Consider the following 15735-nt stretch of genomic DNA (forward strand, 5'->3'; position numbering starts at 1 on the left):
AAAAGAGAGAGAGAGAGAGAGAGAGCCAGCTAGACAGAGACAGACACTTTGATAAGAAAATATGGATGAACGGATGGAGGCCACCACTGCGCTGGTTAACTAGAAGAAGGGGAAGGAACAAGCTTTACCATCATGACTGCCATCCCCACTGTCTCCTGGGACCCTGGACCTTCTTCATTCTAATCCTGAAAAATGTATTGACCTCACCGGGCCAGAGAGAAGGAGCCAGATGACACTGCCACCTCCATCCGCTTTGGCTAAATGCCAAATACCACCTGGATGTGAGACTATCTCCTCCACCTCCCTTTTGTATGTTCTCTTCCTTCCCCACCTTAATTATTCTCTTTCCTATCCTTCTGTTTTTTCCTTCTGTCTAATAAGAGTCTGGCTTAGCTAACCAAGACTGCATATTTTGCAACACTGCTGTAAACCTGTGACTAGAAAGAGACAGCTAAAAACAATGCCCTAAACTGCCAAATACTGGTACAAGTTTGCCAGATCTCAGAGTGGCTGATAACACCATGCGCGAGCCTGTGTTTTTCAGCAGCAAGCTTGCAAGTGAGTGAACATCAGAGACAGAAGCTGCATTTTCTGTCCTTGCTATTCTTCTCTCTCCTCTTTTGTGTGTGTGTTTGTCTGTTTTGTCTTCTTGGAAATAAGCTTGGATTTTAACAGCAACATCAACAGCAGTCCCAGTACACCTCAACTATCTTTTCCTCAAAAGGACAGTTAACATCTTTGATACCGTCTAAAAGACTGTCAAAACAAGAGAATTTTTCATTCACAAATTCTCTCGAGCTACAGGGAAAAGGAACAATGTTAAAAGGATGTAGTTAAAATTAAAGCCTTATTTAATACTTAACATTTCAAATGCTTTAACTGCTTCTTTTTTTTTAATCTTTCATAAAAGGTTAAAAGGATTTTTAATGGTATTTGCGCCATGATACTAAGCAGGCTGAGCTCTTTGTACATCAAAACCTTGTTTAAAAACTAGTTTAATGTTGGACAGTTATTGGGTTTGTTAACACCTTTGATTCTTTGAGCCGCTTTATTCCATCTAAACTAATATACCACCTCCTGCATAATACTGCTCACAGAATTTCACCAAGTGACTCCTGTATCAAATCAGGTTTCAGAGTAGAAGCCGTATTAGTCTGTATTCGCAAAAAGAAAAGGAGTACTTGTGGCACCTTAGAGACTAACAAATCTATTGGAACACAAGCTTTCATGAGCTACAGCTCACGTCATCGGATGCAGTAACTTCTGGTTGAGCTAGAGCATATCTTCTAGAAAAACATCCAACCCTGATCTAAAGACTTCAAATGTCAGAATCCACAACACCCCTCTAGAGAAGTTGTTCCAACTGTTAATTTGCTAAAAACTTGCATCATAGTCCTAATCTGAATTTATCTAGCTTCATCTTTCAGACTTTGGATGTTCAAAAACTCACAAAGGAGTTTAAGGCCAGAAGGGATTAACCACTGGATCTTCTAGTCTGACCACCTGTACATCACAGGCCATTACATTTCACTCATGGCTCGTCACATGGCACCACAGCCCAGACTACAGGGATTTGATTGTAGATCGCTCTAATGTGTTGCGCTCTAACTGCTCCATTCAGACCCTGCTAGCGCAAACTAAAGGTACCTAGTCTGTTAAAGCATATCTTCTAAAAAAGTATCCAGTCTTGATCTGAAGACTCTAAGAGACAGAGAATCCAACATTTCCCTCAGTAGTCTGTTCCAATGGCAAATCACCATCATTTAGAAATTTGTTCCTTATTTCTAATTTGAATTTTACGGACTTCAGCTTTTAGCCATTATCATGCTTTTGTCTAATAGACTGAAGAGCCCTCTAAGTGCTTACTGACTCTGATCAAGTCAACATCTTTTAAAACTCTCTCTTAAATAAATTAAGCTTCTTCAGTCTCTCACTGTAATGCAGGTTTTCAAGACCTCAGAGCATTCATCTCGCTCTTTTTGAAACCTTCCAGTTTCTCAACATCCTTTTGAAGTGTTATCAGAATGTAATACAATATTTCAGTACAGGTTTCATTGATTTCTTATAGAGTGGAAATAACACCTCCCTACTTCTACTCTATACTCCTTCACTTATATATCCAAGGATCACATTCCTTGCAAGGGACAAATTCTGCAACACTGTAAAGGAAAGAGCTGCAGGTTTAGGATTCATTTAAAACAAGCTACACAAAGTTGTTCACCAGACATTAACATTTCAGTGAACAGACTCTTCCATGGTGGTCCTCTTCCCTTGACATATTAAACTGACTCTTCATTACAAGCCTGAAACATGTACCAAATATCACAAGTTTACTACCACTGACCAGTTTGTTCAAGATCAGGTCAGCACAGAGCTACCAAGAAATCTAAACTGATCCAAGTGTAGGGAACAAGGAAATTTAGTATTCAGCAACACTAACAATAATATCCAAGTACTGTACTAAGGCTCTTGCTCTGAATAGGAGCGACAAGTGTCAAGAAAAAGAAAGAAACATGAATTAATAAATGTTATACTTTTATTTTTTGTCTGTTTTTTACTGGCACCAAAATATTATGTATAGTTTGGGAGTAGTGCATTTAAAATATTCTGAGCCAGATCTTCAGACGATTGTAAACCAGCATATGTTCATTGAAGTCAGTCAAGCTAAACTGATTTATACCAGTGATAATTTGGCCCTCTCTTTTTTATCTTTTAAGACCTGTATAAACCAAGCTAATTTTGGTTTTGTGATTTATTTTATTACTAATAACTCTTAATACAATTGTATATATAATCTAATGGAGTTGGGTATAATTTCTTTTCTCTATATAGGCACATGAAGTGGACAAACACATTTTTACTTATTTTAAAACATTACTTACTGATTGCCATGCAAGGGATTCCATAATTCGATGTTCACAGCGTTCTAGATGTTTTATCATCTCTCTTGTCAAGCTTGGTTCTGCTTTAATAAAGCTTTCAATCACCTTGTAGAAGTCAAAGGCTTTTAAATCAAGTACATTGAGAATCCATGGAAAAGACAAATCCGTTTCAGTACTGGTGCCATCAGTTTGTGAGGCATTCCCTGAAGTAAAAAAGACCAGAACTAGTTATTCAGTATTAAAGTGATACGATCTCCTGTCAATTTTTCCCTCTGTATTTACTGATTTACTGCCGTTTGTCAGTTCCAGATACTTAAATTTAATGTGCATATGTAGTTACTAATTTAATGAATTCTATATAGCTATTACTACTAATAAACAACAGCAATAGTATCTTGCAAATCTATAGATTCAACTTACTGCCATATGTAGCCATAACAACCTCAACAGCACAGGCCAGAAGAGATGTGTGGAAGATATTATTGTTCAGAAGTTTGCTGGAAAAAAAAAATATGCAAGCCTTAATACTAGTCTTAGCACACCAATAATGGTTTTCTATTATGCGTTAGAAACATATACCTAAAATTGTGAACTGACAGGCGCTCTTCCTCCTGAAATATATGAACAGACGCAAGGTTATGAAATACTGCTCAAATGGAGTAAAGTATGAAGAGTAATGCATCCTCATTAAACTTACCGACTTTAACATGGATTCCATTTGTCTGTAGTATAGCCTTACACCAAGCTTATATCTCTAAAAATGAAGAAAGTCAAGAACATTACACAAAATTTCACATTATGCAAGCCATAATATAAGACTGTTGAATCAGACTTCAGTGAGAAAGCCAAAATACACTTTCTTCCTTTGGAAAGAATGTGCATGCTGGGACCACTTAAAAAAAATCTGATTTGTCCCAGCGAAGTTGGCTAGGGTGGTCTCCAAGGATTACTGGGGATCGTGACTGACTGAAGATGTAAGAAGATGTTTAAGTCAAACTGCAGAGGTCAATTTTCAGTTGCCAAGATGAGACAGCAGAGCTGACAGCTGGAAGATATTGAGCTTTTAAGTTAGGTGAACTTGCTATGCAAGTCACTGTAGGGAAATACAAGTGGCCTGATGACTGGATGGGAAACAGGCCACCAGGTCCATTTAAAGGCTCAGCAATCCTATTCATGAGGGCAGATTAATGGATAACTATATAATGGATAACTATATACAGTTTCAACTATGTTAAAATACTTTGTGGTAATTTTCCTATGCTTTGTTAAAATAACGTTAATTTTAAAATATTTTTAAATGTATGCATTGTTTTCTTTCTAGACCTTCCTACGTTTGCTGATTTGTTTGTCAAATAGCATCTTCAAGCCTTGCTAGAGGTTACATGCCCAGTTTCCCAGGTTGAGAAAATATTTTATCACTCCCAATCTCCACAGTAAAAGGCTGGTAAGTACATTTGGTCTCGCATTAGCTAATGCTGATAGCATTCAAATGAATAATGTGAAATCAAAATATTAGTTGCCTGTGAGCCAATTTCAGCACATCCCTGTCCAACTGCTTCAGCAAATTTCTCTTTGAAGATGTTCCCAAGATTTTCCACTCTTGCCAGGATACCTTCTTTAGGGTTCACTGTACAGTTCTGAAACATATTAGAAAAAAGGATAGTTTGTTTAACTAGGTATGTAAAAACATGTTTTTACAAGTTAACCAAGAATATTTTTCCACTTCAGTTTTGTAGCACACCGTTATATTAATTAGGTCATCAGTATGGTTATGGAAGAAGTTACTCACCTTCTGCAGTAACGGTGATTCTTCAAGATGTGTATCCCCATATGTGCTCCAGTGTAGGACTGCTTGTGTCCCTGTGCTGCTGATTGGAGAACTTCAGTAGCAGTGTCTGTTAGGCCTATGCACGCGCTCTCTCTCCTCGTGCTCTGCCACGAGGCTAGCCAGCGGGTGTGGGTTAACCCCCCCTCAGTTCCTTCTCTACCACAGATTGACAAAAACTCTGAAGCAGAGGGGAGGAGGGTGGGTTGTGGAGCACCCACAGGGACACACATTTCGAAGAACCATCGTTAAAATAGTAGTTACCTTCTGCAGTGAGTAGTGTCCCTATGGGTGCTCCACTATAGGTGACTCCCAAGCAGTATCCCCTCTGGAGGAATGGGACTTCAGAGTCGGGTCAGTTACAGATGACAGCATTGTGGAGCCGAAGGTGGCATCAGAGGCGGAGTCCCCAGTGATTGCATAATGTTCTGTGAAAGTGTGGACTGACGCCCATGTCGCTGCTCTACAGATCTCTAAGATAGGGACATTCTTGAAGAAGGCGATGGATGAGGAGTTTGACCTTGTGGAATGTATACAAATAGTATCCAGAGGGGTCATATTGCAAACTTTGTAACATTGTCTGATACATTTGAAGACCCACATGGAAAGTCTTAGGGCTGATATTGCCAAATCCTTGGATCATTCTGCAATGGAGGAGAAAAGTTTGGGGGCCTTCCTGAAGGCCTTCATCCTGTTCAGGTAGAAGAGTCTCTTCTGACATCTAGGGTATGTAATATAGCCTCTCTGTTGTCTCTGTGAGGCTTGGGACAGAAGGTTGGAAGGTGAATCGACTGGTTCATATGAAACGGGAAGATTACCTTGGGAACAAATTTTGGATGTTATCTGAGGGTAACTTTGTCCCAAAGAATACTGAATATGGGGAATGTATAATCAGAGCCACTATTTCCCCTATTCTACTGGTTCAGAGGGAGGCCTAGTCTGTCCTTTCAGTACTAATTTTAAGTCCCATGTGGGAGCAGGAGGCTGATCTTGTGGGAAGAGGTTTACAATACCCTTAAGGAACCTTTTGGTGGTCGGCTGTGACAGCACTGAGTACCCCTCCACTGGATGATGGAAGGCTGTTATTGGCGCTAGGTGGATCCTAAAAGGGACAGCTCTGATCTTTTCAGTGCCAGTGCACAGTCGAAGATGTGTGGAAGTATAAGGCTGAGTCCTTTTTCTGAAGCCATATTAGGAGAGCAGCAGCCATGAGCCCAGAAGCAGAAAGTCACATCCTCACATTCCAACTAAATTATATTAAAACAATGTAATATCGGGCTATTAAGGCAGCGATCCTAATAATACCCACCATCACCAGATAAAGAAACAGATCTTAAGATGATTAAAGAAAACTTAGTTTGATGGCATGTTGTCTAGCAAGAAGTCACTTGTCAAGAGTTGTGGTAGTAAAATCCCTACTTATTATTGTTTTGTCTTTATGGTCCCCACTTCTCTATTGTTTATCTGTATAGTCTCTGTCTGGTTCTTTGATTGTTTCTGTCTGTTACATAACTAATTTTGCTAACTGTAAATCAAGTAAGGTGGTGGGGTCTGATTGGTTAAAGAATTGTTTTACAATATGTTAGGATTGGTTAAAAATTGTTTAGTAATATTTCAGTAAAATGACTGGTTAAGGTACAGCTAAGCAAGACTCAAGTTTCACTATATAAACTGGGTTCCAAAAGGGAGTTCTTTGGAACCAACTCCAGGAAACAGCCCCAAGATCTGAGCTGTCAGACGTCAAAACCTTGCCAGTCATAACCATGCAGAAGCTGGAATCCCCAGATGACCTGATCCTGACTGTCCATTAGGAAAAGTTCATCTGACTTATTGGGAGTGGTGAGCATTGTATGCTTAGCATGTGCATTCTGTTTTGGTGATTGTTATTAGATAGAGGTTAAGTAATTATTGGTCAGGCTCTTTCACTAGTGAAAGACCCCGTAAAACTGCAAAGGATTAAGTCCTGAGTCCACAGGGAATGGGTGTTTGCGCTGAGTCCACAGAGGAGTAGAGCCTGGAGCCCATGGAGGGGTAAAGTTAGGTGCCTTTCGCCTGGAGCCCTAGGAACTGAGAAAGATTGGGGGTGCCTAAATCAATCGGGTTACGCCTTGAGCCCTAGGAACTAGACAGAGGTGGAAGTCTGGAACCCTAGGAACTAGATAGGGGTCGGATGTCCGAGAGTGTACTGGCAACAGATTTAGGCTAAAATTGGGTGCCTTAGAGTGTGTGTAATGCAGACTTTTGTGTGGGTAACAGAAGAGTCACAGAGATTTGTTGAGACATACACCAAATCTGAAATCTGGACCATTTTTGCATGTAAGTACATCATGTCAAGAATTTTCTGTTGTGTAATACCTTTTGCATCACCACCGAACAGGAGCTCTCTAGGTATTGGAACCAAGAAGGAGCCATACCTTGAGGTGAAGAATTGCCAGGTTGGGATGTGGGGTATGTCCTCTGTTCTATGAGAGGAGATGTGGAGGAGAGAGATTGGTGGGCACATTGTGAGCGGTGACAGATAGGGGTGCCACGTCTGTCTTGATCACATTGGGGCAATCAGAATGACATGTACTCCATCTCTTTTTATCTTCAGTAGTATCTTTGATAGTAGGGGGAAAAGGAGGGAAGACAAAGGAGGTACCTGTCCCAAGGGAGGAGGAGAGCATCACCTAAGGAGTGATGTCATATCCCCACTCCAGAGCAGTACCGTGGACATTACTTGTTCAGGTAAGTGACAAGAAAGTCTGTGGTCAGCGTCCCCCACCACCTGAATAAATTACGAAGTACTGCTGGGTTTAGCTCTCACTTGTAATCATGAGGTAATTTGCGACAGACAATCTGCCATCAAGTTCTGTGTACCTGAGAGGTAGGCCACTGATGGTGTGGAAGATATATCAGTTCCATAGTCTCATCGCTTCCCCACAGAGGAAGGGAGACCAGGCTCCCCCTTGTCGGTTTATGTAGAACATAGAAGCAACATTGTCTGTTAGAATTGTCATGTGTGACCCTTTGATCAGTGGGAACAAATGGACACAGGCATTCCTGACTGCCCTTAGCTTGAGGAGGCTGATGTGGAGGGATCTCTCTGTGGGTGACCATTTCCCATGTGTCATAAAGGCCGTTTAGACGTGCAACCCACCCCCTAAGTAATGCATCGGTGGAGAGAAGCAATGATGGAGGATTTTACGCAAAGGGGATCCTTTTGCAAATGTTGGCTAGGTCTTTCTACCAGTCTAGGGAGGTTTCTACCCTGGTGAACAATGACAGGGGTTTGTCTAGTCTGTCCCTGTTTGGTCTGTAAATTGAGCTGAACCACATATAAAGGCACTGCATGTGAAGTCTGGCGTATGGTATTACCGTTGTGCCCACTGCCACATGCCCCAAGGGTTTGTAGGCAGTATCTGGTAGATATTTGCGGGCTGATTTGGATAGTCTCTGTTAGTGTAGTCAGAGAGAAAAATTTGTGCTGAAGTAGGAGGGCCCTGACCCGTAAAGAGTCAAGGTCAGCACCTATAAACTCCAGGCGAGGTACTGGAGTAAGGGTTGATGTGTAGGCCCAGCTCTGTAAACAAGGGCAGCGCGACTCCGATGACTCAGTGAGCCTCTTAGAGAGATCAGGCTTTGAGGGGCAATTGTCTAGACAAGGGTAAATCATGATCCCTTGGGCGCATAAGTGGGTGGCCACTACTGAGAGAACCTTGGAAAATACTCTCAGTGCTGAAGACGACGTGAAGGGGAGTAACCGGTACTAGTCGTGATTTTGTCCCAGGGTGAATCTCAGAAATCATCTGTGAGTTGATAAGACTGATACGTGAAAATATGTGCCCTGGAAGTCAAGGGCCAAAAACCAGTCTCCCTGTTCCAACGCCAGAATGATCATTGCTAAAGTGACCATCTTGAATTTCTAAGCTTTGACAAACTTTTTGAGAGCTCTGAGGTCTAATATGGGTCTCAAGCCCCCCTTTTTCTTGGGTATTAGGAAATACCAAGAGTAGAACCCTTTGCTAGTAGATGCTGAGGTACTGGTTCTACAGCTCCTAACTGGAGGAGACTGTCTACTTCTTGTCATAGTAAACTCTCATGAGAAGGATCCCTGAAGAGGGACATGGAAGGGTGTTGTGGAGGAGGAAGGGCGTAAAATGGATAGAGTACCCCAGGTGAACGATCTCTAGGACCCATCGGTCCAATGTTATGCACCCCCGGTACTGCACAACACTGCCAGACGGTGGCAAAATGGGTGGATTAGCAATGGTCGGATGTAGCAGTTGTAGGGAGTGGTCTACTGGCACCTGGACCAACATGTCAAAATTGATGTTTGGATGGGGAAGGCTAGTACAAGAAAGATTGCTGGCTGGATGTTTCATCTGGAGAATTTCGTTTTCTTCCTCTGTGGCTCTTCGTATCGTTGAGCTGGGTATTGGGAAGTGCATGGCTTATGCTGGGGCTGTGGACTAAATTTTCTCTTTTGTCCCAGAGTGTAGCAAATGGAAGGTGCTTGAGAATCCTTCAGAGAGTGAAGTGAGGCATCAGTTTTCTCCACAAAGAGCTTAGTGCCCTCAAACGGAACATCTTCCATGGTTACCTGCACCTCCTTCTGGAAACCCAAGAGGCACAGTTCATCACCACCATGTGGAAATGGATCTGGCTGCAGTATTGGCCACGTCAAGGGCACATGGTAGCAATGTCTTTGCTACTAGTTACCCTTCTTGTCACCTACTACAGGACAGACCTAACAAAGAAAATAACAGAACGCCACTAGCCGTCACCTTCAGCTCCCAACTAAAACCCCTCCAACGCATTATTAAGGATCTACAACCTATCCTGAAGGATGACCCAACACTCTCACAAATCTTGGGAGACAGGCCAGTCCTTGCCTACAGACAGCCCCCCAACCTGAAGCAAATACTCACCAACAACCACACACCACACAACAGAACCACTAACCCAGGAACCTATCCTTGCAACAAAGCCCGTTGCCAACTGTGCCCACATATCTATTCAGGGGACACCATCACAGGGCCTAATAACATCAGCCACACTAGCAGAGGCTCGTTCACCTGCACATCCACCAATGTGATATATGCCATCATGTGCCAGCAATGCCCCTCTGCCATGTACATTGGTCAAACTGGACAGTCTCTACGTAAAAGAATAAATGGACACAAATCAGATGTCAAGAATTATAACATTCATAAACCAGTCAAGAACACTTCAATCTCTCTGGTCACGTGATTACAGACAGGAAAGTTGCAATATTACAACAAAAAAACTTCAAATCCAGACTCCAGCGAGAAACTGTTGAATTGGAATTCATTTGCAAATTGGATACAATTAACTTAGGCTTGAATAGAGACTGGGAGTGGCTAAGTCATTATGCAAGGTAACCTATTTCCCCTTGTTTTTTCCTAACCCCCCTACCCCCCCAAGACATTCTTGTTAAACCCTGGATTTGTGCTGGAAATGGCCCACCTTGATCATACACATGGTAAGGAGAGTGGTCACTTTAGATAAGTTATTACCAGCAGGAGAGTGGGTTTGTGTGGGGCGGGGGGGGGGGGGGGTGAGAAAATCTGGATTTGTGCTGGAAATGGCCCAACTTGATTATTATACACATTGTAACGAGAGGTTTCAGAGTAACAGCCGTGTTAGTCTGTATTCGCAAAAAGAAAAGGAGTACTTGTGGCACCTTAGAGACTAACCAATTTATTTGAGCATAAGCTTTCGTGAGCTACAGCTCACTTCGTCGGATGCATGCTGTGGAAACTGCAGAAGACATTATATACCTTGTATATATGGTATACAAGGTATATAATGTCTCCTGCAGTTTCCACAGCATGCATCCGACGAAGTGAGCTGTAGCTCACGAAAGCTTATGCTCAAATAAATTGGTTAGTCTCTAAGGTGCCACAAGTACTCCTTTTCTTATTGTAAGGAGAGTGATCACTTTGGATAAGCTATTACCAGCAGGAGAGTGGGGTGGGGGGAGGTATTTTTTCATGCTTTGTGTGTATAAAAAGATCTTCTACACTTTCCACAGTATGCATCCAATGAAGTGAGCTGTAGCTCACGAAAGCTTATGCTCAAATAAATTGGTTAGTCTCCAAGGTGCCACAAGTACTCCTTTTCTTTTTGCGAATACAGACTAACACGGCTGTTACTCTGAAACCTTCTTGGATGATGGCCTTAAATTGTTTGTGATGTGACTTGGGCAGCTGCTCAATAAAACTGTTCAGTTTCAAGTAATTCCCATACTCTTATTTCACCACAGGTACTTGGTAGTTGGCAATTCAAAACTGAACCGTGGCCAAGAAGTATGCCTTCCTCCCAAATATGTCCAGATGCTTCCAGTCCCTATCATAGAGCATGGACTTCATGTGGTGTTCGTGGCCACAAGAATTGACAGCATCCACCACAATGGAGTTAGGTGGAGGGTTGAAGAAAAGGAACTCTGTTTCTCTGGCCAGGACACAGTACTTTTTGTCTGCTCACTTGCAAGTCAATGCGACTGATGCTGGGATCTGCCATATGGTTCTTGCGAGATCAAGAAGGGCTTTATTGATAGGGAGGACCACTTTTGAGGAGGAAGATGTGTGCAGGATGTTCAGGAACTTATGGTGCATGTCCTTGACTTCCTCCAGAGGTATCTCTGGCTGCCGCTGTAGTCTTCCTTGGCCTGTGGGTACCGGGCTTGGTCTGTCTCAGTGCCGATGGTACCCAGGATATTGAGCATGCCGGGGACTGTTTGTGGCTAGCTCACGGTGGGGACTTCCTGCTCTCTTTTTCAACTTATAAGAGGGGTCGGCGGCTGATTTCTTAACCCATGGCCCTTGGATGTTGAGGGCTGTGGAGAAGACTTACAACTACATGGAGAGGCTTTGAGCAGGTCCGGAGATGGTCTGAGAGCTGCCTCCATAAATATGACCTTCTGCCCTAGCTCTCTATCCTTGCGAGACTGAAGTCTAAGCTGCTGGCAGAGAGTGCACTTTTGAGGAATGTGTCCTTCCCCGAGGCAACGAATGTACCATGAGTGCATGTGTGCAACAGGGATAGCCTTGTTGCAGGAAAGGCACTTCTTGAAGCCCAGAGAATCAGGCATACCCCATTGTGGGGGGGGCTGGGTCCCCAATGGAAAGGGTGGGAAGAAAAAACTATTTGGAGGGAACATGTCAAAAATAAAAGATATTAGACTAACTACTACTCAAAACTAAGCTCTAGAAAGAAAGCACAAGGTAATAGTCGCTAACAGAATGCCAATAACTCCATCTCTAGTCAGGGGTGGTTGAGAAGGAACTGAGTGGAGTTAGCCCACGCATGCTGACCAGCCTCGTGGCAAGGCACAAGGCGAGAGCATGCATATGCAGGCATAATGGACACTGCTACTAAAGTTCTCTGATCAGCAGTCAGGGACGCAAGCACACCTACAGTGGCGAAGCCATAGGGTCATTACACAAAGAAGTAGTTCTGAATATTTAAGGGAGATTAGGAGGTGGTCATATTTTTATCCTTAGCAATATCCACTAACTACAGCCTGGTTCAGTAAAAAGCATCTGTGATAGGGCATCTACCCCACACTGGCAGGACAACTGACTGCAGTGACTACTGGGGAACTGACTGGACTAGGAGCTAAACTCCCCGGAAGAGGGGGATGGGGGAAGGGGAGAACGGGACGGGACATGGATAGTAACACAGCTAGAGGGCCAAGCCGTGAAGAGGATGCTGCAGTTCCTGATGCTATGAGAGAGATTGCAGGCAGATTGCCGAGGAGTGACGGTGTGCAGACCGTGGATGGGCGCATGAGCCTCTACCCAATTCCCAGCACAGCAAGGAGGAGGTGCCAGTCTGGAGGCGAGTGCGCTCTATGACAGCCTCTTAGCACATACTTAACTCTAAACATTGGAACTACTCACACAAAGTCAATGGGACTACTTAAGTATGTACCTATCTTAAAGCACTTAACAGCTTGTCCACAAGGGGAATTCAAGGCGAAATTAGTGAAAAGTAGCTAGGGTATAAATTTAAAGCACAAGAGCCATTTTGCAGCAACTCCCCATGTGGACACTTATTCCACAATAAGTGTACCTTTGTGCACTTTAGCTTAATCTACTTCCTAATCTAAATTGCACAAAGGCCCTCTTACCACAGAATAAGTGTGTCCACATGGGAAGTTAGTGAACAGTAGCTATTAACCATTAGCTATTCCTAGCTCTCTGTTCCCTCCCATGTACATAAATCCTAAATATCCTACTGAATCAGGACCTGTCTCCTGTTCATTATACAGCCTCTAGCAATACAGATTTGGCTTTTCCCCCCTAAACAAAGTAATCTTAGTGTAGTTGAAGGACCATAAGATTTCCAGCAAAATATCAACAAGTTGTTAAGTGCTTGTAAAATTCACATACAGACTAGTTCTCTTTCAAAGAACAGTACTAACGCATGTTTAAACTGTCATGAGTCCTTAATAAGACGTGTACTAAAGATCTTATATTCATAACTTATGGTAGGTACAAGAGCTGTTGCATTCCTGTGTCCTTGTTGGTTTCACAATGCACTGAACATTAGGATATTTGAAACAAATCTTGAACTGATCCTCCATCAAAAACTACGAAGATCAGAGTTGACATTCTTGATATTTCTAAGGTAAAAATTAAGCAGAAAAGAAAATTCTTGCACACCTTTATAAACCATAAAGAAGAAAATGAGGGCACAATCCCCACTATTTTTAAGAAGTCCTTTCTAGGTCACCTTTAGTAAAGAACACATGCTATATATCTGGTTGATAATCCAAAGGATATAATTGTATAGGTACTTCCTCAGAAATGCTTACTCTAGTTAAAAAAACCTAGTCACTTACATTAAAATATGAGATGAGATTATCTGATGGTTTATCACTTGCTGAATTTAAAATCATCATTAACTGCTGGATAGTATTCATTGCAGCCCTGAAAAAAATGTAATAAAATATGTTAAACATTTATTTTGTGCACCTTCAATATCAGGAAAGAATTTTCTAATTGTTCCCTGACACAGTTTACTGAAATGCACACAGCAACTCTATAAACAGAACAAATCAATACATAACTAACTCAGTAATAAATCAAACTGATGGGGAAATTAACTACACTTCTTTGATTTAAGTTATGAATATTCATCATCACCACCACAACCCCATCACATCAACATCAACAAAGTAAAGTAACAACAGAACAATAACAAGCTAAACATTAATATCAGCAAACAAGATGTGCAAATAGCACCAAATTATAATTAAAACTGAGGTTTTGTAAATTAAAACGTTTTTCTCTTTACTCTTATCTACAAAAAATAGCTGTAGCATCATCTATAGATCCAGGAACTAAAATTAATTCTGCACTGTACTGTCAGGCTTGCAGTGTCATAAGAAATTACAGAATTTTGACGCAGATATTTTGGAGGAGAACGTTTGTTTCTATATCAGGACCACCACCATCACTCCCCTAGGCTGGCCAATAGCCAACAAAGTGCATTAAATACATGTCTTTTCATTCTACAGACTCAAAATCAGAAAGTGGCCACATTAAACCTGAAACCACTCCCCCTTCCTGTTTTATTAAGAAGGCTCTATGTGTCTGGAAGTCCCACTCCCACCTTCCATCGCTCTAGCTAGACCAGATGCATTTTAAGATAATTCACAAGTTAGGATTTGTAGTATTACATAACATGGGTCATGAAGATGAGCTGATTAAATTAAATGAAGATATTAAATATTGGGATGCACAACTCTACCAATATTTAAGTTTGTTTTCCTATTAGGAAAAGTGAGCAGAATCCCTTATCACTATTTTGATTAAAAAGTTTAAAATACTATCCAAGTTATTTACAAGTTCACACATTTTCCTCCTTTTCAGAGACTTTACATAACAAAAAATTCTCCAGAAATTGTCTTGTTAGACCTGTTTTTACAGACACAAAAGGTGAAAGCAAAAACCCCACCACCTATTTAGGCTCTTACACTCATGCCGATAGGTTTCTTGCCAAAAATGGATTTCAAACCCATGCAGATGCTGTCCATTGGTTCAAGTCCAATGCCTTAGCTTAGAAAGCTGTAAAAAACTACCCCATGTAACTATGAGGCCTTTTGTCTTTAAAGATTGATAATGTTTAAAAGGTAGTGACAATACATAGGGTCCTCCTGCTCCTTCCAGAAAAATGATGAAATTAAAAGCACCCCAAGAGGCTAGCTCTTGTTACACTAAATTAAAAATGGTTTCCCTTCGGGAAGCCCAGCCCTAATGCGGGAATAAGGACTCCTCTCACATAGCATGTAGTTGCAGGGATGGTGATGGAAATGCTACTTGTTTTTAATGGTTAAAAATGATCCTGTCAGACAAGGCAGGTGCTTCTTTGTGCACATTAATGCCTGACCATCTCACATTTCCAGATTTTAGGGATGTTACATACATCCTCCTGCCTGATAATATATACACATACATATAGATCTGAGGCACATAGCCAACATGAATTAAATCTAAGAGTACTGACATGCAAACCTTCCACAGCGTGCTATATTTCAGAAAAATGTCTTTATGTAGCTTGTATTTTCTATTTATGGTTTTACAGGTGATTTTAAAAAAAATTTTAATAGAACAAACGTATGATTGATTTAACAATTTATCCTCAAGATCTACTAAGCAGCTTGACAAGTGTCAGTAGTTTATATTTCCACATCACTATATTCCTGAGAAACTATTAGGTTCTGAAGTGAATGTATTGTAAAGTTTAATATATTTACATTTAAAAATTAGGGAGAAAACATACAGCATCATCAAATTGTTGCCAGTACTAACAATCATTGTGGTAGGTGTTATGGCACTGGGTAAAAAAAGATTATGCTGTAAAAAGCATGTTAGAGATCTGAGATAAGCACGCTCGCTCAGAATGGTATAAATAGGCATCTGGGTATGCGCAACCTTCTGATGAATGACAGATTAGTGTGGTCAAATTATAATCCAACAATGTATAGATAATTTGTACAGCTTTTTTGCCATGTGT

General features: G+C 41.5%; 1 protein-coding gene across 3 annotated transcripts in view; it reads right to left on the reverse strand.

Moving 5' to 3' along the window:
* Nucleotides 1-15735, reverse strand: part of RB1 (RB transcriptional corepressor 1) — a 167721-nt gene that overhangs the window by 90758 nt on the left and 61228 nt on the right. For all 3 annotated transcript variants that reach the window (XM_037893564.2, XM_037893558.2, XM_037893579.1), the window contains 6 exons: nucleotides 13559-13646; nucleotides 4403-4519; nucleotides 3580-3636; nucleotides 3462-3493; nucleotides 3303-3379; nucleotides 2883-3085 (listed from right to left, as the gene is read on the reverse strand). In XM_037893564.2, the coding sequence (XP_037749492.1) occupies nucleotides 2883-3085; nucleotides 3303-3379; nucleotides 3462-3493; nucleotides 3580-3636; nucleotides 4403-4519; nucleotides 13559-13646 (574 nt within the window). The remainder of the gene's footprint in view (nucleotides 1-2882; nucleotides 3086-3302; nucleotides 3380-3461; nucleotides 3494-3579; nucleotides 3637-4402; nucleotides 4520-13558; nucleotides 13647-15735) is intronic.

The sequence above is a fragment of the Chelonia mydas genome, chromosome 1 (assembly GCF_015237465.2).
Source record: "Chelonia mydas isolate rCheMyd1 chromosome 1, rCheMyd1.pri.v2, whole genome shotgun sequence".
NCBI lineage: Eukaryota > Metazoa > Chordata > Testudines > Cheloniidae > Chelonia > Chelonia mydas.